At 45.9% G+C, this 21,335-nt stretch overlaps 1 protein-coding gene across 2 annotated transcripts in view; it reads left to right on the plus strand.

Moving 5' to 3' along the window:
• Stx18 (syntaxin 18) overlaps positions 1–21,335 on the plus strand; it is an 89,465-nt gene that overhangs the window by 65,430 nt on the left and 2,700 nt on the right. For both annotated transcript variants that reach the window (XM_055623810.1, XM_055623811.1), the window contains 4 exons: positions 7,404–7,516; positions 12,149–12,237; positions 19,067–19,125; positions 20,520–20,589. In XM_055623810.1, coding sequence (XP_055479785.1) covers positions 7,404–7,516; positions 12,149–12,237; positions 19,067–19,125; positions 20,520–20,589 — 331 coding nt within the window. The remainder of the gene's footprint in view (positions 1–7,403; positions 7,517–12,148; positions 12,238–19,066; positions 19,126–20,519; positions 20,590–21,335) is intronic.

The following is a 21,335-nucleotide window of genomic DNA, read 5'->3' on the forward strand; positions in this document are numbered from 1 at the left end:
CCTTCCTTCCTTCCTTCCTTCCTTCCTTCCTTCCTTCCTTCCTTCCTCCCTTTCTTCCTTCCTTCCTCCCTCCCTTCCTCCCTCCCTCCCTCCTCCCCCCCCCTCTTTCTTTGCCAAGAAAATCTGTCTCTTTTCTTGTTCTTTTACAATTTCAAATACAGGCTTTTCAAAGTCAGGGACATGGAAACAGATGTCAGGACTTGTGCTGATCACAGTGAGACAATGCATGGCCTTCACTTTGAAAAGTACACTGAAGTAAATCAGGGGCATAAGCTGATCTTTGTGATCCCTTTTTTAAAAATTGCTTTTTTTCCCCCCAGGTTGCTTTTAGCTAACTAATTTGTAATTTCCCTGAGGATTTCCGTAGACATTCTTTGTATAATTAGAACCTGTTTTTATCACCTTAAAAAAGTGTTCAACTTTGTCTCTGTCTACTTCTCTGCAGCCCTTTATTTATTTTACATTGAAAACTGGCACTGCCATATTCCAGGCATGAGGGTGATGGGCATTAAATGAAATGGTCAGTCAAGAGGCAGTGCAGCCCGTCCCCTTCCTGAACCAAGCAGTCCTGAGACCAGGAGATGGATAGGGTTAAAGGTGAGTGCCTGTGCTGGTGAGGAGCCCTGCTGCCCAGGGTAGGCTGTGAGGGAGTGCACTTGGTCAGAGAGGCAGTGAGAGGCATGCAAAGATGGGTAGTTCCTCTCCAGGAGGAGGAGTGGTGGTGAAACTGAGGCAAATGGCCTAGAAGGGTGCTCAAAGAGCTGATACAGAAGGTGCAGCAAGCCAGTTTTCTCATTGTGTGAAAAAAAGAAAAGGCCAGGATGCTTAGACCTTGTGGTAGGAGTTAAAATAGTTTTCAGTTTCCACAGCTCAGTCTAGAAGTCAGTGTGGTGTATATGTGTCCATATATACAATGTGGGTTTTCTAGATCTTCCCACTGGGAAGGCCTGTGAGCAGTGATATCACATTAATAATACACGTTACAACACACACACACACACGTCTTGGTTTCTAAGTACCACTTCCAGGTTTGAAGGGCCAAACTTTCTAGAGAAATGGCCTGTTCTTAGGCTGGTTTATGAAAACTGTGAAATGAGCCAAGGACATTTCACTGTATCAGAAAACAAGGGAGGGATTACAGAATGACAGAGATGTGTCTGAAGATAATAGCAGCTGGTCTAAAAGGAGTTTCTACTGGCCATATTTCAGACAGCTAGAGTTAAAATTATTTAAGAAAGAGAGCATGAAAACTAAAGGAGAGTGCAGGTTATAGCCCAGTGCTTGAAAGAGGGTATCAGACATCCATCTGGGCAGGAGTAAATTCATGAGTAAATTAAAAGTTTGAAAGAGTTATGTGTTTCCCCTTGCTTCTTGATGGCAAAGAGGAAGAAAAACCTTAAAAAGGGAGCCAGACAGCCACCATGTCAGATGGGCAGGAAGGGTCACACCCAAACTGGCAGATGTTCTGTGTTTTCTGCCGATGCATCACCAATCTTTGGTCCTAAAGGAAGCAGCAGATGTAAATTCAAAGGCATAGTTAGAGTAACTGGCAGGGTGTTCGGTGTCAAGCACTTAGAACTCAGGAGAGCCTGAAGGAGGCATTCTAAACAGATTAAAGAGCATTAGCTGGTAACACGATTCAGGATTCTGACGTGGATCCTTTGACCGTATAAAATATTGTTGGTGAAAATGGAATATTCTGAGGGAGAGATGGGAGTAAGAGACACTGTGTCTTCTCTGATGTGGTGGTTGCATCAAAGCCTATTGCACCTTCAGGGGATATGTTAAACATTCAGAGGTGGAACTTACTCACTCAGGGAATCTTTATACTTCAAACATCTCTGTGTGTGGCTTTTACACAGTAAAATTTAAAACATAGAAGACCAGTTCACACTTGACAAGTCACCTAGACTAAAAATGACAAGTGAGGGATGGACGTGGGGCAGCCAGAATCTCCTGCATGGCTAGTAGAGTTGTCTTAGTTAGGGTTTTAATGCTATGAAGAGACACCATGACCAAGGCAACTCCATGACAAAGGACAACATTTAATTGGGGCTGGTTTACAGTTTCCTAGGTTTATTATCATAACAGGAAGCAAGGCAGCATCCAGACAGACATGGTGCTGAATGAGCCAAGAGTTCTACATCTTCATTTGAAGGTAGCCAGGAGGAGATTGTCTTCTGCAGGCAGCTAGAAGGAGGCTCTGATTCCACACTGGATGGAGCATAAGTATTGAAGACCTTAAAACCCACTCCCACAGTGCTGAACTTTCTCCAACAAAGCCACACCTACTCCAACAGCACCATACCTCCTAATAGTGCCACTCCTCATAGGCCAAACATTCAAACACGTGACTCTTTGGGGACAAACCTTTTCAAACCACCATAGGAGTCCACAGTGGTTATCCATTAAAGATAGCCAGCTATGATAATTCTCTGAAGGTAAATGACCAGCTCGTGATCCCTATGCCTGGAATGCCCTTTCTGTCCTTCTGTCTGGCAAAGTCTTGCTCTCTGTCAAGATCCTAAGTGACTCCCACTTTGTGAAGTTCCTACCATTCCATACTCATAGTTCTCCCAAGAACTGAGAAAGCACTAGCATTTTACATAATCTATATCTGGTGCTGCTGTTTGGTCTTTGTAACAAAATCTGAGTGGTATGTATGATCAGAAGGTTGTTAGGAGCCCAGTTGCTCATTGTCACAAAAGCAGAAGGAAGAAAGCCAGAATGAGCCCTGGGTTGGGTATTGGGGTGAAAAAACAATGAAAGTAGCTTTATAAATAAGGAAACAGATGGGCTCTGTGTTTTAGGCACTTCCTACTGGCTGATCCTTATAAGTACCTTGGATAAAGAAAGGGTTTTCCCCATTTTGAAGACGATGAGAATTTAAACATATCCACAGTCACACACAGCAAGTAGTTAAACCCATGGCTATATTGCCGAATGTCTCTTTCATGGCAGTTGCTCAGCTCATGACTTCAGGACCCTAGGGTTAATGGTATTGGGATGTGGACTGCCACCTCCCGTGGTCCATGAAATAAGTGTCTGCTTAACAATGTGATTCAAAGGAAGGCTGCCTGAGCTTAGGTCGCTGCAGTATTCCACAGCATACCTGTCCCTGGCTGATTCTCGGGATCCTTCACATTTGCCCTTTCTGTAGCCCTAGCCTAAAGGACAGCAACTTGTGAGCCAGCAGTTGATGTTCTATACCGTATGCCCTTCTCTACATTCTTAGGCGTTTTCTGGATTGTTACAGTACTTCTCTTCCTCCATTGGTCTGTGATGTGGTTTGAATGTGAAATGTCTCTACAAGATCTTGTGTTTGAACACTGGGTACCCAGCTAGTGACCCTGTTTTGGGAGGCTGTGGAACCTTTAGGAGATGAGGTCTAGCCAGTGGACCAACCTAAGGAGTTATATAAGCCAGCCTTGGCTTTCAGCAGTCTCTTTGTTCATGATTGCCACAGGGCTGTCATCTACAGCCTCATGTCCCCATTACCGCAGCCATGAGCTGCTTCCACTGCTGAGGCCTAGCTATCATGATAGGCTGTATTCACAGAACCCTGAGACAGAGTCAGTCCTTCCCCACAGAGGTGCTGCTGTGAGGATTCTGTCACGACAAGGAGAAAAGCATCGAAGACAGTTTAGGACCTCCTCTTTCAGGCGGTTCTGCTTCCTCACCCCTGGCACTGGTAACAGTAAAGCTGTAACTCTTGTGTGCTGTTGACTTTGCTACTTAGGCACCTCAGGGGAACCAGTGACCACAAGAGGACACTTTTGCAGCCCCAATTTACAGATGAGAAGTCAAACCAAGAAATGTGAAAACACTTGTCACTTACTAACCAGAGGGAAACATTGAAATTTTTGGTTGATGGGTGTGTTCTTTTTCCAAACTACTTTGAAAACTGGCTAATGTGTCAAGCTACTCAATTACTAAATTCCAAGACTAATTCGACACAAAATGTTAAGCAGTATTTCACTTTATAGTTATACTAATACACTTAACGTTAGATACAGACTAAACTGTGTCTGTTTCTTAAAAGGTTTCTTTTGAGTTTGTTTTGTAGTACTGGAATCAAGCCCAGGATCTTAGGCATGCTCAGTGAGCTCTGTGCCCTAAGCCCTGCTTCCTGCCCTTAATTGTTTTTACTTGGCCTTCTTTTTTCTTAACATGTCTTAAAAAGATTAGCCATGCTTCAGTGTTTGTGATTTGCTCTCTGTGTGAAAACACTGTTCGTTGCCTTCCCTACACTGTGTTAGTCGGCATGGGGTTGTTTCCGTGCTTTTTCTGTGGAGTAAGGCTGCTGTGGCTGCTTGACAGTTTCATGTGGACATACTCTTCCTTTCTCTCTGGGAAATGCCTCAAAGTGGGTTTACTCTGTTACAGTGAGGACACTCCTAAATTTAATAAGAACTGCTTTGAGTTTTCCACAGTGGTAACAACATTTGACACACCATACAGCAGTGTGAGGCCCTGATTCGTTCTCATTCTCTCCAGGATTTGCCCTGGATCAAACATATTTTAACCCTTCCTGTGGGTGTGTAGGGTCATCTTACTGTGGCTAGGGTTTGTGTTAATCTTCCCTTCACTTGTGTTTATAGATTATTTCTTTATTTCCTTTAGAAGATCTATTCAAGTCTTTCACAAACTTTTGTTATTCCATCATTTGTCATTTGTTAATTTGTGTAGGAATTTCTTCTATGTCCTGACTCCCTCAGTGTGCTTTGTCTAGTCAGGATCTGAATGGCACTCATGAGCATCTATTCAATATAAGTATCCACTCATTCTATCAGTGTTGGTTAAAGAGACTTTCTTTATGGAATTGTCACAGCAGGGACTCTGGAGCTGGGACCCTGAGGTCTTGTCTTAGCCTAGCTACTATGTGGCCTCAGTTTCATATATATATACATATATATATATATATATATATATATATATATATATATATATATATATATGTATATGTATATATTTTTTTTAAAAAAGGTCATTTAATATTAGTGCCTTCTTAGGTGTTTTGGAGTTGAATAAATTTGTCTGCATTTATCCTCAGTAAGGTGCTTGGAAAAAAACTTTGTATATCACAGGTGGTTGGCAAATACTAAGTGTACATAAACCAGATCCAGTCAGCATTCATTGACTTTATTCTTTTACTCACAGTCTGGCTAGCCTACAGCATGGAGACTATATCATAAATTTTTTTCAGCATCCTGCCTGTAATTTTTACATTTTCATAAAGGTTTTGGTGAAACTATTATGATGCCTATTGTTTTATTTTGATGATTGATTGATTCTTTTGAGAAGGAGTACATACTGTTACCCAAGTTGTCATCAAACTCTTAGCAGTGATCCTCTTGCCTCTGTTTTCTGAGTGTTGGGATTATGGTCATGTACTACTTTACTGGGCTCTAAAGCACATTATTTTATAATCAGTTTTTCTCCTCTGTTAGCCATTTGCTCACATTTATAAAGCATTCATTCATTTAACATGTGTTTATTGAACTTGGTTAGATTCCCATCACTCTAACAAAATTTCTGTGACAGTCAAGTTAAAAAGAGGCCAGTCATTGTAGTGCCATTAACCTAGCACTCAGGTGGTAGGAGCAGGCAAGTCTCTGAGTTCAAGGATACCCTTGTCCCATAGCAAGTTCTAGACCAGCCAGGGCTACATAGTGAGACCCTAGCTTCAGAAATTAAAATAAGAAGTCAGACGAGGAAAGACTGCTGGGTCATAGCTATAGGTTTCTGCTTATGGTTACTTGGCCCTGGTGGTACAGAATATGGTGAAGGAAGCCTGTTTGCCTCCTGGCAACACAGTTGGAGAACAAAGAGTAGGGAAGGGCCAAGGTCCCAATAGCTGCTTCAGGGGCACATTCCTGATGACCATTCTTGCCTAAAGGTACTTCCTAAAGGTTCACTCAGTAAAGCCATATACTGGATCTCAACGTAGGTGTGTAGGGGATCATAGGAAACTCTGCATTCAGACACTGATCTCACTAAGCCGCACACACAACTCACAGAGACACAGACCCGTCTAAGGAGGAACAAGTGAGTGCAGAGGAGCACGAGAGAACTTGTCATGGAAGCTGGGCCTGCCTGGACAGATGGCTTGGGGTAAAGGGCTTGCTGTGTGAGTGTGAGGACCAGAGTTTAGTTCCCTGACACTCACGTAAATTCAGGCATGGCGGTACTACCACCTCAGCACTGGTAACAGAGACAGGAAGTTCCTGGGGCTTGCTGGCCAGCCATGAAACAGTGAACTCTCATGCAGTGAGAAACCCTGTCTCAAGTAATAAGGAAGCCAGGTATCCTGGCACACACCTTTAATCCCAGTCCTCGGGAGGCAGATGCAGGCAGATCTGGTCTACACAGTGAGTTCCAGGCCAGCCAGAGCTACATAATGCGATAACAATAACAATAAAAATAAGGAGCATTCTAAAGGAAAACTCCTAACATTGATCTCTGACCTCTATACATGCTCATATGGGTGAATGCACCTGTGTGTAACACAACACACACCACAGAGGCTTGAGATAACGAGATGGCTTAGCAGGTAAAAGCACTTTCTGCACAGGCTTAATAACGGAGTTTGATCTTCACAATCTGTGTTAAAAAAGAAAAAAAAAAAAAAGATGCTATAGCACACATCTTTAGTCCCAATATTCCTGAAGTGAAATGGGAGGTGGAGACAGGAAAATCACCAGGAAGCTCCAGAGAAATGAGAGGGACCCTGCCTCTGACCTCCACACATGCACTAATGACAAATAATAAAATTTAAAGAAACTTAAATAAAATTTAAAAATTTAAGAAACCTTGAGATCTTTAGGAAGCAAAGATGGATATGCACCCTGTGGGTAGAGAAGGAGACCACTTCATGGGCCACAGTAGTATGAGAAAAGGTAAGAAGAAAACAGAGGCTTCTTGGCTCAACTAGCTGTTAAAGACTTGTACTCTCATTGTTAAACTATTTCAAGATGTGTGCATATGCGTGTGTGTGTGTGTGTGTGTGTGTGTGTGTGTGTGTGTGCTCGTGTGTGTGCCTGTGTGTGTGTGTCTTTGGCAATACTTTGGCATTAGTGTAAAATTACTGGATTACTGTACACTGCTTCTTGGTGTGGTGTCCTTCTCCAGGACCACCTCAGTGCATGCAGATGTTACTCACTGTGCTGTGGCTGGAATGCAGAAGGCAGTGTACTGCCAACATGGTACCTTGCACTAAGGTGTGAAGGATCCATGTGACTACTGGGCCCCAGTGAAGGGCCCAGAGCCAAAGAAATAAAATAAAATAAAATAAAATAAAATAAAATAAAATAAAATAAAATAAAAGCACAGGTCACACATAACAACAGAAAGGGATCCTGTTTGGGAGATTAAATAAATAACTGCTACGTATTTGTTTTTAGATCTAAGCTGGAGCCTGAGCGAAATACAAAGAGGAAAGAATCCACATCTGAGAACGCCTCACAGAACACTTCCCTGGACTCTGAAGAAAAGCCTGCTGCTGAGGAGTTGCCAGGTATGAGTCAAGAGAAAAGTCTGGCTTTGTGCTTCTTCCTTCTTACCTGTTGGCATGAATGCAAAGCAGGGAAAGACAGCATTTCGTGACCCATGGTGGTAAACAAAAGAAGTTGAGAGATGACAGTACTTGGTCTGAGGAATGACGTGTTCTTAGGGACTCAGAAGAAGGGCTGCTTTTCTGTGCACCAGCTGGGTGGGCACTGAGAAGGCACCATTGAAGTCCTCTGCTATAGTGGTATAAACCTCCACAATGGAAGTCTGCACTGGCAATGGCCAGCCACACTGCCCAGGGTGGAGTATGCTTTCTCAGGGGTCTCCTCAGCAAGCAAGCCCTTGGGACAAGGTGCAAGTATGGGTTTGTGTTTCTTGTCATCACAGATATAGTAGTGTTTCCGACATGTCAAAGAAACGTAGTTTCCTTCAGGTCTGGATGTCACAGACTGCTTCATTGTGTGCATTCCACGTGCCCTGGATAGTGGTACCTGTTCAGAGCACTGCATCCCTGAGTACAGTGTAGCAAGCAAGCCGGTTTCATGTGGGATACCCACTGCCTAGCAGCTCACTGAAGCTCTGAAGCCTGCACGTCTTCTCTGCCATGTCTGTGACTCTGCCAGCACTGGAGGGCCATAGCCTTTTATCAAGAAGACTCTGAAAGACAGAGCGTGGACAATTATCCGAGGTGAACACGCATAGATGGTGGGTCCATGGTTCACTGGTATGTGGGTTTGGCTGTTTAGGCCACCTTTATCTCATGATTCCCTGCATTTCATAAAAGTTCCACATGCACCAAAGGGCCAAGAGGATGCAGAGGTCCTTTGTGCAGTGAGAACAGCATTTTGGTAGCCCTTCATTGTGCCACACATGCTGGCTGAGTCACAGGCCTCACTCTCTTTGGAGCTATGCTCTATTGTGTGTGTTCTAATAGAGGAGGAAACCAAGATTCAGCTCAAAGTCCAGCACTGAAGCAGCACAGCAGCCTCCATGTGGGTGGTTCTGTTTGCTGAGCCTCAGTCTATTCCTGGCTCATAGGTGCTGGTGTTTAGTAGGCAGGGGCTCTGTATATCTCCTCTGCCTGCCCAGGACTTCCCCACAATCCTGTGAGCACAGCTTCTCAGAAGACAAGGTGGACATCTTAACTAAATTTCCTGAAGCTGAACGCAGCATCCACATTCAGCCATACACCTGCTTGGTAAATCCTATGCAGGCTGGTGACGGCAGGGAAAGCCAGTGCTGACTGAGGACCCAGAGGAAATTGACCTCAAGCCTGAATTGCATGTTGTCCTAGGCTGTGGGCTGGATGTTAGGGACGTCATAGTCATTGGAAATGGCTCTTCTTTGGGCTCATAGGGAAACAAATGAAGTCCATGTATCAACACCTTTCCACTGTGAGTCTGTGAGTGCAAGAGTGCAAGAACAGTGTTGTTCCTACGCTCTGCCTTAGAGTATAGGAAAAAGCATGAGCCAAAAGTTATCTCTGACTGGTGAGCTGTGAGCAGTTCTGAACAGTGTGCAGGAGACAAAGAGCACATATGGAAGGAAGCACCTGGGCCCCTACACTCACACCCATGCTCACTGAGCATCACTTTGCGTGCTTAAACATGGGAGCAAGGAGGTCAACACAAGTCAGTGGGGCTTACTTTCCAAAGGAGACCATCAGAAAGTGCAAAGACAGCCCACAGAATGGGAGAATATTTATATTGTACCAGATATCTGATGAGGCACTTCCATCCACATGGAGGGACACACAGAGACTTCTCAACTCAAAGCTAAAAAGATACCCAGCTGGGAAAATGAGCAAAGGATCTGAATGACAGTTTCTTTTTTTCTTTTTTAACTGAAAAATCTCATACAGTATGTTCTAGTCATGGCTCCCCTCCCTCCCACACAAATGCAAAACCCATAAAAACAGAATGCATGGCATTTCCTTAAAGGAACAGCTATAAGATGACAAATAAGCACTCAAGGACCTAGCATCACCAGTGATCAGGACATGACAGCCACAAGGTACCCCACACCTGCAGAGGGACCAGCATGGAAAAGACAACGTGGTGTAGGGCAGAAGTGGGGAGGCATACCCGTACAGCCCACATGCTGAGGCAGAGCTTGCCTTTAGACCTCAGCCTGGTAGGAATCCACTAGGCATTCCAGAGCTGGAGTGCACCATGGTGTGGCTTACATCTGAAAAGCCCTGAAACTGCTGAGAGGTGGTGTGGAAGCTGGCAAGCTGCACAGTAATCTCTTGCTGCAACCCAGACACAAGACATCTGCTCCTGGGACCGCCCCCACATACACAGCCACACCCACATAGAGCAGAGTGAAGAGTGCTCAGGTCACATTTTGGACTCTGACATCACTTACTGGGTAGTGACTGTGAGTGTGTGTGTCAGGAGCACTTGGTAACTTCAAACTGTGAGGCTGAAGCACTGGTGGAAGGGGCATTGCTGCCTACGTGAGTGCAGCGCCAGGTACAATCTAGCAGCAAGACTGGGGAAGGGAGTCCACATGCTGGCCTACAAGTATTGGGCCTGTGGTGCCTGCTGAGTGTGCAGGTAGAAACAGGGTGTTGATGTTGGGATGAGTAGGGAAAGCTTAGGGCTAGGAGCTTGGGGGAGCCTGGGAAATAGACAGTGTGGAACTATAGCCTGGATGCACCTCTGAAGGGAGGGATGAGGAGAAGCACACCAGGCTGGCCACGGAGAGGCCTTCACCCAACTTCCATGTGTGCTGTTTTCCTTGGTGTTAACAGGGAAAATCTTCCCCTACAGTCAGCTGCTCTCCTTCACATGGCTGTGTGTCTGCCCTTTCATCCATGGCAGTAGAAATGTTTCTTCTGTGTGTAGACATCTGCTAGGCTTTCTGCAAGTGACAGTTTTCAAGCCTGGCCCGTGTGGATGTGTCCTTTGCTTACTTTGCCTTTTAGTGCTTACTTCCTCTTAAAACTGAGATGTCACTAGACAAGCCTGCTCTGGCAAAGAACAAGGTGTAATGGTTCTAGGCAAGGGATGGTCTCTTGTATGTCATATTCCCTCTGCCATTTGGCACTTGCTCATTTAGTTGGCAAGTTTGTGCTTCTGCTCCTGGTTGTCCTGCCACCCCCAGCATTAAAGTCTTTTTTTTTTTTTTTTTTTAAACATTTTGTCTGTCAAGGCTGTGTTCTTTATGTCTCTGTGGTAAGTTGTTTCCCATCTTGGTTTCTGGGTGTTCAGATATGTTTCTCAAGTGAGTCATGGTTCTTCCCCCCCGTGAAGCTCACTGTAGCCATGGAGGATAGGATTCCAGCTCCTGGGAGAGAATGAGTAGTGTCCTAGGGAAAACAGAAGTGGGGACAGAGTTCAGGCAGAGGCTCTGGGGACCTCAGGAAGAGATAGCCCCGCCCTGCCCTACCCCACCCCACCCCACCCCACCCCCCTAAAAAAAAGTAAAAGGAAAGAAAAAAAAGCTTAGAAAGTTCTAGGCAGAAGGGATAGTTAGAAAAAGAAAAACATCTGAAGGCCAGAAATTATGGAGGCCCATGTAGAGTGTAATAACCAAGCCACTGGGGTCAGTGAAGAGCACAAGTTGTAGGAAATAGGGTTGCAGAGGCTGCCTGAGGTCAGACCACAAAGGCCTGGAATGCAGGCAGGGCACCTAGATCTGAACGGTTGGTTCGGTTTACTGTGAGAACTGTGCTTCTGGCTGAGTCCTGAGACCCGGGTCAGGAGGGCTTCAGGTGGCACACTATTGAACCACCTGTAGAGAAGAGAACTTCTCTAAAGAAAAAGTCTGAAATGACCATACTGAAGCCAAGTAGAGACAAAGGTCATGTCAAGAGGGTGGGAGTGTTAGTGTGATGGGTGAGAATACATGTCTCACACACAGAGTGCTGCCTCAGAACAAGGCCACTCTGCCTGAGCATGCTTTGTGCTAGGAATGTCTTTTCGTGTATGTAGCTCTGTTTCATCTGAACTGACATGTGGTGACTGTTTGGGAAGATTTGTTTCTAATAGTAGCTGTGCCTGTCACACAGGGAGGACTCGATCTGCTTTCTCCAGACTCTGATGTGCTGTGCTTTCCCAATCAAATCCTCCTGAGCTCTCACCACCTCACAGGGATAAGCTCAGGAGGAAATAATTGGGGCTGAGGAGAAAAGAATAGGATGCAACATTTGCCTTTGAGTCCCTGGCAACACAGTGATGGAACCCAGTGACCTAAGACACAAAACTAGAATCACCTTTGCGGACAGACTTGTTACAGTCTTCACTTAGCAGTCCTTACCTCCTCCCAGCCAGCCCTACATCCATGTGCAGACTGTACCCATCATGCCGGGCAACAGTTCTTTGTAAGCACCTGTGCTATTGAGGGGCCATTTTGTGCTTGCATTGCACCACCAAAAGGTTTTCAAAACTAAAATATTTTAGGATACTTTTCTAGATTAAAGTGTTCTAGGATGTGTGGCTGCCTGGATAAAGACTTAACACTGTGTGGACTGGGACATGGAGCCGCTGCAGCACATTAGCTAACTGTTCAGTATGGACTACGCTAGAGAACTCCCCTCCTTTTGCTGTCCTCATGTGCCTTTTTCTTTAGCTGCCTATTGAATAAGTAGCTGGCTTCCTATCCTTGCCCACTTTACTGTTTTGTTTCTTAACAGAAAAGTCTTTAGCTGAATCACAGCCTGACCTGGGAGCCTGGGGCGATGGCAAGGGTGAAGATGAGTTGTCTCCAGAAGAGATACAGATGGTAATGCTAACTATTTCCTTTCAGCTCCCTGCCCTGGGACTTTCAGTGAGTGGGAGGTTGTGTGAATGTCCTTTTCCTGATTTGATACTGAGCTTTAAAAGTGTAAACACACTTTATATACACCTACCCACTTAATGTTCTACTTCCTGTTAGGCTTTCAATACATAGTAGCATAGTTAAAACAGAAGTTAGCTTGGATGGTCTTGCTAAGTGTCTTCACCAGCAGCATTGTGGGCATCCAGATTAAATGAGTCTTTTATATTTACCAAGAAGGTGCTTAAATTCAGTTGTGTGTCTGGTGTTGTAGAGACGAGAGGAAAGAATGACTGAAAGATGGCAGGATCAACCATCCGAACAGTGAAAACCTTCTCTTGGTGACCTGTCTGTTGTGTTAAGTGCTATCATTTGTCATCTCTGAGTTGTTTCAAGGGACGAAGTTTTGGTAATGGCTTCCCAAATGGCAGCCTCCTTACTGTGCAGCCATTGACAGTCAGCATTTTAGGACTCATCTCCCTGGACCTTCTTCAGGCCTGCAGTATTCACCACCTCCTCTGTCCTTAGCAAAGTGCAGGAGAGAAAGGCCTTGCCAGCAACCCCCTACTGATAAGAGTGGAGCTGGGTACCCAGCCTTTGAAGATAGGAGGAGCAGTGTTGAACAGAAGCCCTTCTGACCTGGGCTAGGGCCCTGGCTTAGCCCTCAGCCTTTCAGGAAAATTGTTTGTGATGCTGGCTATTGCCCTGGAAGGACCTCTTCAGCCCAGTCCTGTCTGACTCCTATCTTGTCTCCAGTGTAGCCTCTTGGAGTCCTCTGACCAGCCAACTGCCCCAGTGCCCTACTTTATTCTGTCCCCTTCTCTACTATGCTAGCACCATGTGAGCAGAGTCTTGGCTCACTGTCTTTGCCTCAGTCTCTGGCCAGTGATTGGGAGTAGCTGCTAGGTAGGTAAGCAAGTGATGAACGTAGCATAAATGCTACCGGTTCTTGAGAATGGTACGGAAGGCCTGTCCACAGGCCTGCTTCCCTCAGTGTCAGCTGCCCAGCCCAGAGCTTCTTACTCCCCAGATTCCCTACTTCTCCTTGCTTGAAAGAAAAAGCTGAAACAAAGTTTTTCTTCCAGAAAGTAGCATTAAACAGTTGAAAACCAGCATGGAGGAAACCCAAGTAGCAACTGCCTCAAGACCAAAGAATGAGCTTGACTCACAGCCAATTTTAGCTTACAATTGCCTTCATCTGGAACCTCTGTGCCCTCCCGCTTCTCTCAAGGGCAATAAGCCTGCCTCCTAGGGCAAGCGTAATGGAAAGCTATCCCTTGAAGTATAGGTGTGAGAAGACCAGATATTTGAAAGGTTTCTGGGGGGGTCAGGAGAAGAGCAAACATGGAGCTGGGCATTGGGGAGCAGGGAACAGGAGATGATGTATTCCATTTCAGACATCTTGGAAGCCGTGGACATGGCAGAAGGTGTGGACTGTGATAGGGTTTAGGACTTAGGCTAGAGCCATCTTAGGGTTGGAGTATGAAACATGGGCTTAGAGAAGTCCTCTAGAAACACTGTGTACAGGGACAAGAAACAGGGCCATTAAGTGTTCCCTGGGAATATGCTATATTAGAGTCAGGCTGAAATGCAGAAAACAACAAATGAGTTTCATCACAGCTGGATTGCATTCCCTTCTGACAACAAATAATGGCAAGAGTGTCTTACAATCATGCTATTTGTCATAAGCTTATATATAGTAAGTCTGCTAGTGGAAATGATGAGTTATATTGCCTTAAATGTTGCAGATTTGCTAGAGATGATAATGTGTACTGCTCCGTCTCTTCATTGAGAAAAGACACATTTGTCAAGAGTGAGCAGAATGTAAATTTGTGTTAGGCTGCACTCCTTTATATTCTATCATTCTTCATAAAGGAAATAGCCAGAATACTCACAGGGGATTGCCAGAGGACTCTGCCTTTCTCCTGGAGCAGTGATGAGCCCCAAAGGTCTGTTAACCTTTGCAGGCACATGACTTAGAAGCCACTAGTTGTGTGGAAGGGAGGCCTGAAGACAGCAGGGTGTCTGCCATCTCATGGCATAGTCCTTCTGAGATGATGGAGAACAAGGGCTCAGGGACCAGGCAGTCAGCTGTGAGTCCTCCTCCTATTACTGATTGTCTGTATAACTTGGGAAGCAAGTGAGCCTCGATGTGCATCAAGCTGCTCAGAATAGACACCCTGCAGAACGGTAGGGAGTCAAGAGTTGAGAGCTGCTCAGCACAGCCAAGGAGGCCCTGTGCATGATTCACATGGCCTACTCCTGCCACACAGCTGAAGATGAGTGTCAGGATGAGGCTCCCTCCCAGGACTGTTGGTGCCATCTTCCATGTCCTCCTGTCCCAGCCAGACCATTTTCCCGAAAGGCTGGTAGTTTAGCCTGCAGTGTAGGTGACATAATCAGTGTCTGCAGTGCTTCCTAGTTTCTCTTGTGTTGCAGTGGGTGGAACAGGAAGTCATCATGAACTTTTTATAACAGACTACTTAGTGTTCAGCTAATGACCTTCTTTTTGGGGAGTAATCGCTGAGTGTCATATTGTAAAGTCTGACTAGCCCAAATTTAAAGGTCCAATCCTGAAAATGAAGGAGAAGAAATACTATATTATTGGTTTAACATTGAAAAGTCGTTTAGCAAAGTGTGGTCATAGCTCATAATGAAGTTTGGAACATTCCCTCAGGGAGAAATAATGAATTAAGCCCAAAAATGGCAATTTAATTTATTCTTTTAGACAAGGAAATGGTTCCTAGGTATTATAGAATGTTATTTGGTATGCACAATCACTCTCCAGGTGTAAGTCATGGTACAGGTGGATGGGACCCTGAGTTAGCAGAGGTTTTATGGCAGGCTGAGTGAAACTCAGTTGTCTTCTAATGTCAAGCATCAAGAAGATTGCTCTCTTTAAGGGACCACATTACTTTTATGTGTCCCATTCATTTTATTCTAGTAAAGTCACCTTTATTTATTGATGTGTTCATTGATGTGACTTTGAAAGACATGAGTGTGACCTCTTTCTTACATTTTTTTAAATGTATCTATAGTAGGTTTCCCGAGGCAGCTTATGGAACCCAGGCAGCCAGCTAGCATAGCTTTCATACTGTAGCAGTTCACACATCAGGAACATAGGTGTTGGGAGAGTCTGAGTCCTGAGTCCTCACTTACCTTCTCTGGACAACTTGAGATGAGAGTACTTCCATCCTGACTTATTTTCTACCCAGGGGCATTTGGCAGGAGTGACTTTTCTTTTTTTTTTTTTTTTTTAATAAAACTGAGCAAAAGAGGGGTAGATTGAAAGCAGGATTTCCATAGGAAGTTATTACTAATGGACTTGTGTCCTTTAAAACAGATTAGAGCTCAGCTGGAAAGTCTAGCTTACCAGTATCAGAGCAAGATGGTAAAGGGAGCTGTTTGCTTAGCACACTGCATTTGCATCATGGCTGCCCCGAGCGCCCACCTGTGTTGTGTTACTTAGCCTTATCCAGGAGAGAGTATCTCAGGCCCCCTATGTGCTCAGCCATGGAACACATGGATCTGTGGTCACCTAGATCTCAAGCCCGAGATCCTTAGGTGATGCTGAGAAACCAGTGGGGGGGCACAGCTGTAATCTGAGCACTTGGGAGGTGAAGGCAGGAGATCCTGACTAACGAGAGCTGTGAGCCAGCCTGGGATATGAATGAGCCTGTAAAGAAAAGAAAGAACACTGCTGCTTGTTAGCCATTCCTCACTATGACAAATGCCTGAGATGAGCTACCTAAGATAGGAAAGCTGTACCTGAGTGCTCAGTTTCAGAGGCTGCAGCCTGTGGTCCATGGTTTTAATTGCTCTTGTCTGTGAGACAGCATCATGGCGGAAGGGCATGGTGGGAAAGAGCCTACGCCAAGGACATGCCCTTGATGACCTACTTCCTTTTATCATTCTGAATCAGTCACTGAATGAGTAGGCCAGAGCCTTAATGATCCAGTAATCTCTCAATGGCTGGATGTGCCAGCCAGAAACCAACTCTTCATTCAGTATGAGCATTTTCAGGAGAGAATTCATATCTAAACATAGCACATGAATTGGTAAGTATCTTTTAGACTGTGGTCACATTGTATCTCTGAGCATATCCTGCTGTGGTGTTGACCACAGAGACCAAGGCTGTGGTTCAGCCCTGGGCCTGACCAAATCCCTACTTATGTGAGGAGGCAACATGGCCACACAGTCAGACTGACCCTAGAAGAGACTATTCATGAATTTTCCAGAGCCTCATAGAGTGAAACAGCTGCCCCATTGAATCTGAGGTGAAAGGACCTTACAGCATCTGTCTACTTTTTACCTGTCTGGAATCTGTCTCCTAGAGAGTATTCAAGTAGACAGCATACATGTTTTAATGATCTCACTGTCTTAATCATCTTACTGTTCCCAATTTGGTGACAAAAGGCCAAAGGACAGCAATGGAATTACTCACCTGCCCAAAGACACGGAGCTTCAAAGGTGAAGGAGCTGGGATTCCAGCTGTGACGTCACACCTCAGGGTCAGGGAAGGATAATGCTCACAGCTGTCCGCAAAGAAACTGATGACCATCAAGAAGCTGCTGACTAGCTAGGACCACCCAACCATTTTCATGAGCACTTACATCTGGCTTCCTTACCCATGAGGTACATGGCCAACTACCTCTCCCTCCCAACCTTTGGGGCAGGCTTGCCATTCAGAAAACTGCTCTGAAACCAGTGCCAGTGAATGTCCATGCCTGAGCCCTGTTAGACTTCAGTAAGTGCTGACCTTGCACATGCTTAGGGCAGTGGTTCTCAGCTGTGGGTCTTCACTCCTTTGGGGGTTGAACAGCCCTTTCACAGGGTTGCCTAAGACCATCAGAAAACACAAACATTTACATTACAATTCATAACAGTAGCAAAACTTGTTATGAAGTAGCAACAAAATAATTTAATGGCTTGGGATCACCACAATAGGAGGAACTATAGTAAAGGGTCACAGCATTAGGAAGGTTGAGAACCACCGGCTTACAGAAACAGTGTTTTGGAGGTTGTTGCTTTGTTTTCATTAACCGTTTCATTTTAACCTGCCCTGTAGTGGAAGCTGCTCTCCACCGAAGCTTCTGAGCACTGTCTCCACCCCTTGCCACATGGGATGGCTTGAGACATTTCCTTCCCTTCCTTGAGAGGCTGGGTAGTATTTCTGAGGTGGCATACAGAACCCCTGAAGTCAGGTAAACCAGAACCAGGACCTGTGCCTTTGCCTGATGGCTGGAGCTGCTGTGATGCCTTCAGAAGTGACAGCTGCTAAGGCTTTTCTCAGCCTTTCTAGGCAGCGTAGCCCTGAACTCCATGGCCTAACTGGAGGAAACCAAAAAGCTTTGTTCCCAGGCACCAGTCCAGGAATGAGTCACCTAGACAGATAGTTGCATTTAGGAACAGTTTCAAATTATCCAAAGACAAGATTTATTATTTTATAATTAGAGGGAAAAGAGAGAAAATGCGGCCCTGGAAAACAATCCTGAGCATACCTGAGGGAAGTGGTGCATATAAATTAGCACCCACAGCTGAGGTAATTATACATGTTCAGGAAATCCTGGCCTCCTAACTTACTGCGCAGCAGACAATTAACAGCTGATGCTTGCAGACTCAGAGTGAAGGTTTTATTCCCTTACATGGTCTGTGAGAAGCCTAATGGAAAGAGCCACAGTCTGTAAAGCAGCCCACTTTTGTTCAAGTGGTCCTGTTGGGAACCGCCCCACCTTCTACCCTCTGAAGCATCACCATCCCTCCTCCATTTCCATTTTCTGATCTGATGAGTCTAAGGTAGAGCGAGGCCTCCCAGTGTTCTGATGAGCAGCAGGGTTTGTGCAGGGCTCAGGGACTAAAGAAGGGTGGTTCTGTCCCTTGAGAGAAGGTCCCTGAACAAGTTAAGAAATGTCACCGTGAAGCTGCATGCAGGGGAACTCCAGAGAAAGTTCCCATCTTCTCTGTGGCCAGGCCTTAACATGATACCTGTGCTGGAGTCCCCAGCCAGTCAGAAGAGATGAGGGAATGTGACATGTACCTGTGCTCTGTCGAAATGGCAGAGGCTGCCATCACAGAGGTGGGAAGTGCTGGATCACAGAGGGCATGTGCTTTAGACCTCTTCTGCTGGGCCAGGTAGAGCCAACAGGGAACTAGTCCACTGGTTTCATGGGCAGTGGGGTACCAAGCTCAACACTGGCAGCCATGTAGCCTGAGTTCTTTGCAGAGCCTCCTGCTCAGGTGCATCCAGGATCTGGACTTTACACCACAGAAAGAATTTTAGGACAGACAGGTCAATATGAAGCAGACTTGGGCTTATTCTAAAAAGGACGATGGTGCATACCTCTAGGCAGTAGAGCAGCCATAGTACTGTCACACAAGGCTCTCAGGTTCACAGGTCTGTCCCTGTCACAGGCTAAGCAGTCTACAAGCCTCTGTCCCACACCAAGTTCTCTGTGTAAAAATACTACCGCTGGAGATAGGTGGCAGCAGTGGACTCCTCCTAGGAAGAGTGTGTGGAAGCTGCTGTGCCTGCTCCTTCTGCCCAGCAGCTAGTCTACATGTCAGCTCCTCAGACACAGGAGGGGCTCTGAAGCCACTGCAGCACAGTTGCCCCGGGCTGGCTAGCGTTTTCTTCCTAGAGTACAGTACTTTTAAGACAGTCTTCTGACAACGCCCTGTACTGGCCAATGGGACTGGGCAGCGATCCTTAGAAGGTGGGTGGAAGGTCAAAGGTTCCTTGTTACCCCTTTCTTGAGCTCCATCTCATGTCATTCTGAGTATGTATGCTTCTTTGCAGTTTGAACAAGAAAATCAGCGACTCATTGGTGAAATGAACAGCTTGTTTGATGAAGTGAGGTGTGTATATACTAATGGCTTGACAACAGCTTTCCTAGACCCTGGGAGCTTTTTCCATTTGCTTTGGCATCTAAGTACCCACATTTAACAGAACAGGGCTAGCTAGGCCTGTGAGAGGAGACTGGCTGCTATACCAGGCTTGTGGGTACTACAGCATGCAGAAAGAGCGGTTGCTAAAGACAGATCACCCCAAATATGGGACCATACCTACCAGCAGAGGGTTGCTTGGGTGGTGTGGCAGTAAATGCAGTAGGGACCTTGTAAAGGGTGCTTTGCTCCAGCAGTGCCTGCTTCCAGGTGACCAGGCTCACACCCACTTGTCTGTAGCCTCCAGTGAACTTCTAGGGCCTATGTTCCACAGGACTGTTACAGTGCTGTGCAAGCACAGCTGGGTCTTTGCACAGCCTATTCTATTCAGGCTGCAGCCCCTCCCAGCCTGGAAACCTATTTAGGGCAAGGGTGATCCCTAGGACAGCCCCAGAGGTATTCTGTCTCAGAGGCATCTCTCTCCAAGGCCTCCTTCTGCCCATCCTCACTCTGCCTGTGCCCACCCACCTTGCTGTTCCTTCCTCAAGGCTTGAGAGTGCTTCCTTCCATGTTGCCTGCCTGTCCGCCTTTCCCAGGGAATTCTACAGGGAATCCCAGCTCCCTATACCACTCCCACCTTTCTACTCCTGTCACTGACTTATCACCAGCTCTGCTGGAGTAATTTCAGCCTGAGCCAGCTTCTACTTTCAGACCCTCACAGCCCCAGCCCACTCCAGAGTGCCCAAGCTGCAGGAAGCAGGAAAAGGGCTCACCCAGTATTTCAGGTTGGACAAGTGCTTAGTTGCTAAACCAGATGGGATGATCACAAACTGAACTGGAGCATTTTCTTGACATAAGGAGCTAGCTTGAGAGGGAAATTTACTTTTTTGAAGATGGGCTTTCCAGGTGACCATTCCTTTTTTTTCTTTTTATGGAAAGTAACTTTATTTGTTCTAGGGAGTAGGCCAGAGTCTCCTCAAAACCTCGTGTTGGCAGCCTTGGTGACCTTGAGCACATTAATCTGTCTGCTCAGGTGCCTGCACTCTCTCTACCACAGTGACAGTGTTGAAGATCTGTACATCCCTGAAGCAGGGGGATGGACAGGTGCACAGACATACTCCTGTGGCGCTTCTCAAAGCAATTGGCCTTCCGGATGTAGTGGAGAAGGTGACCATGCCTTTCAGTTTTCTACCATGCAGAGGATTTTCCGGGCCTGCCCAGCTCCTCTCCCCATCTGGCATGGCTTCCTATCCTCCTTTGCCATCACCTTCAGGGTTTTTTTTTTTTTTTTTTTTTTTTTAGGAATGTGTACCATCCATCTTAGATTATCAAGAGCTAACATGTCACTTGTTGATTCTTTTTTAAAGGCAAATCGAAGGGAAAGTCGTTGAAATTTCCAGACTCCAAGAGATATTCACTGAAAAGGTTTTGCAACAGGTAAAAAGACCCAGAGGCCTAGCAATTTTGAGTTTTGGCTTAGAACTGTCTGAGAGCTCAGAGTTACCTTCCAGAAGCATCTGAGTGATGCAGATTAGAAAGCATCATGTTTTGTTAGCCAGTCACACCACTCATTGGTCCCAGGCATAGCTTCCAGTCACACCACAGCAACCCTATGGGTACATCTGAGGGCTCTGTGTGGGGCCCAGCTTAGAGCAGAGTGGCCCTTGTGAACTAGAGCATTTGGTGGTAGTGGGAGGGCACACTCCAGGACTGGGAGTCAGGCAGCCCCTCCACACCTGCACTCCGGATCTGTAGAAAGGAACGAAATTGCAGGACTGCTGTTAGGTTCACAAGTAAGCACAGAAGAGCCCTGCCCAGTGCATAATGGAGAGCTGCTTTTCAGTCCACTGTGCTCCAGAAATTAGTCTCTCAGCCAGTCCATGCTGCCTCCACTAGTAGGCTGAGAGGGGATAGGATTGCTTCCAGGTGAGCCTAAGACTGAAAAACCCCTCTCTCTGGGCTGTTGGCTCACTCACAAAAGTGCCTGAAGCTCACAACAGACTTGAGTCAGCGTGGATGAAGTAGAAGCTAACAGCAGTTGGGAATACAAGATCCTAAAATTAAAAGATACTCTTCACAGGTATCTTAAAACCTAAGCCCTGTGTGTGAAGGCCACTTAGCCTGGAGACAGGCTTGTGTGAAACCTCAGCTTGATGGCCATGTCAGGTGCATGACAAAGGAAG

This window comes from Psammomys obesus, unplaced genomic scaffold, assembly GCF_907164565.1.
Source record: "Psammomys obesus unplaced genomic scaffold, mPsaObe1.curated_primary_1811, whole genome shotgun sequence".
Lineage (NCBI taxonomy): Eukaryota > Metazoa > Chordata > Mammalia > Rodentia > Muridae > Psammomys > Psammomys obesus.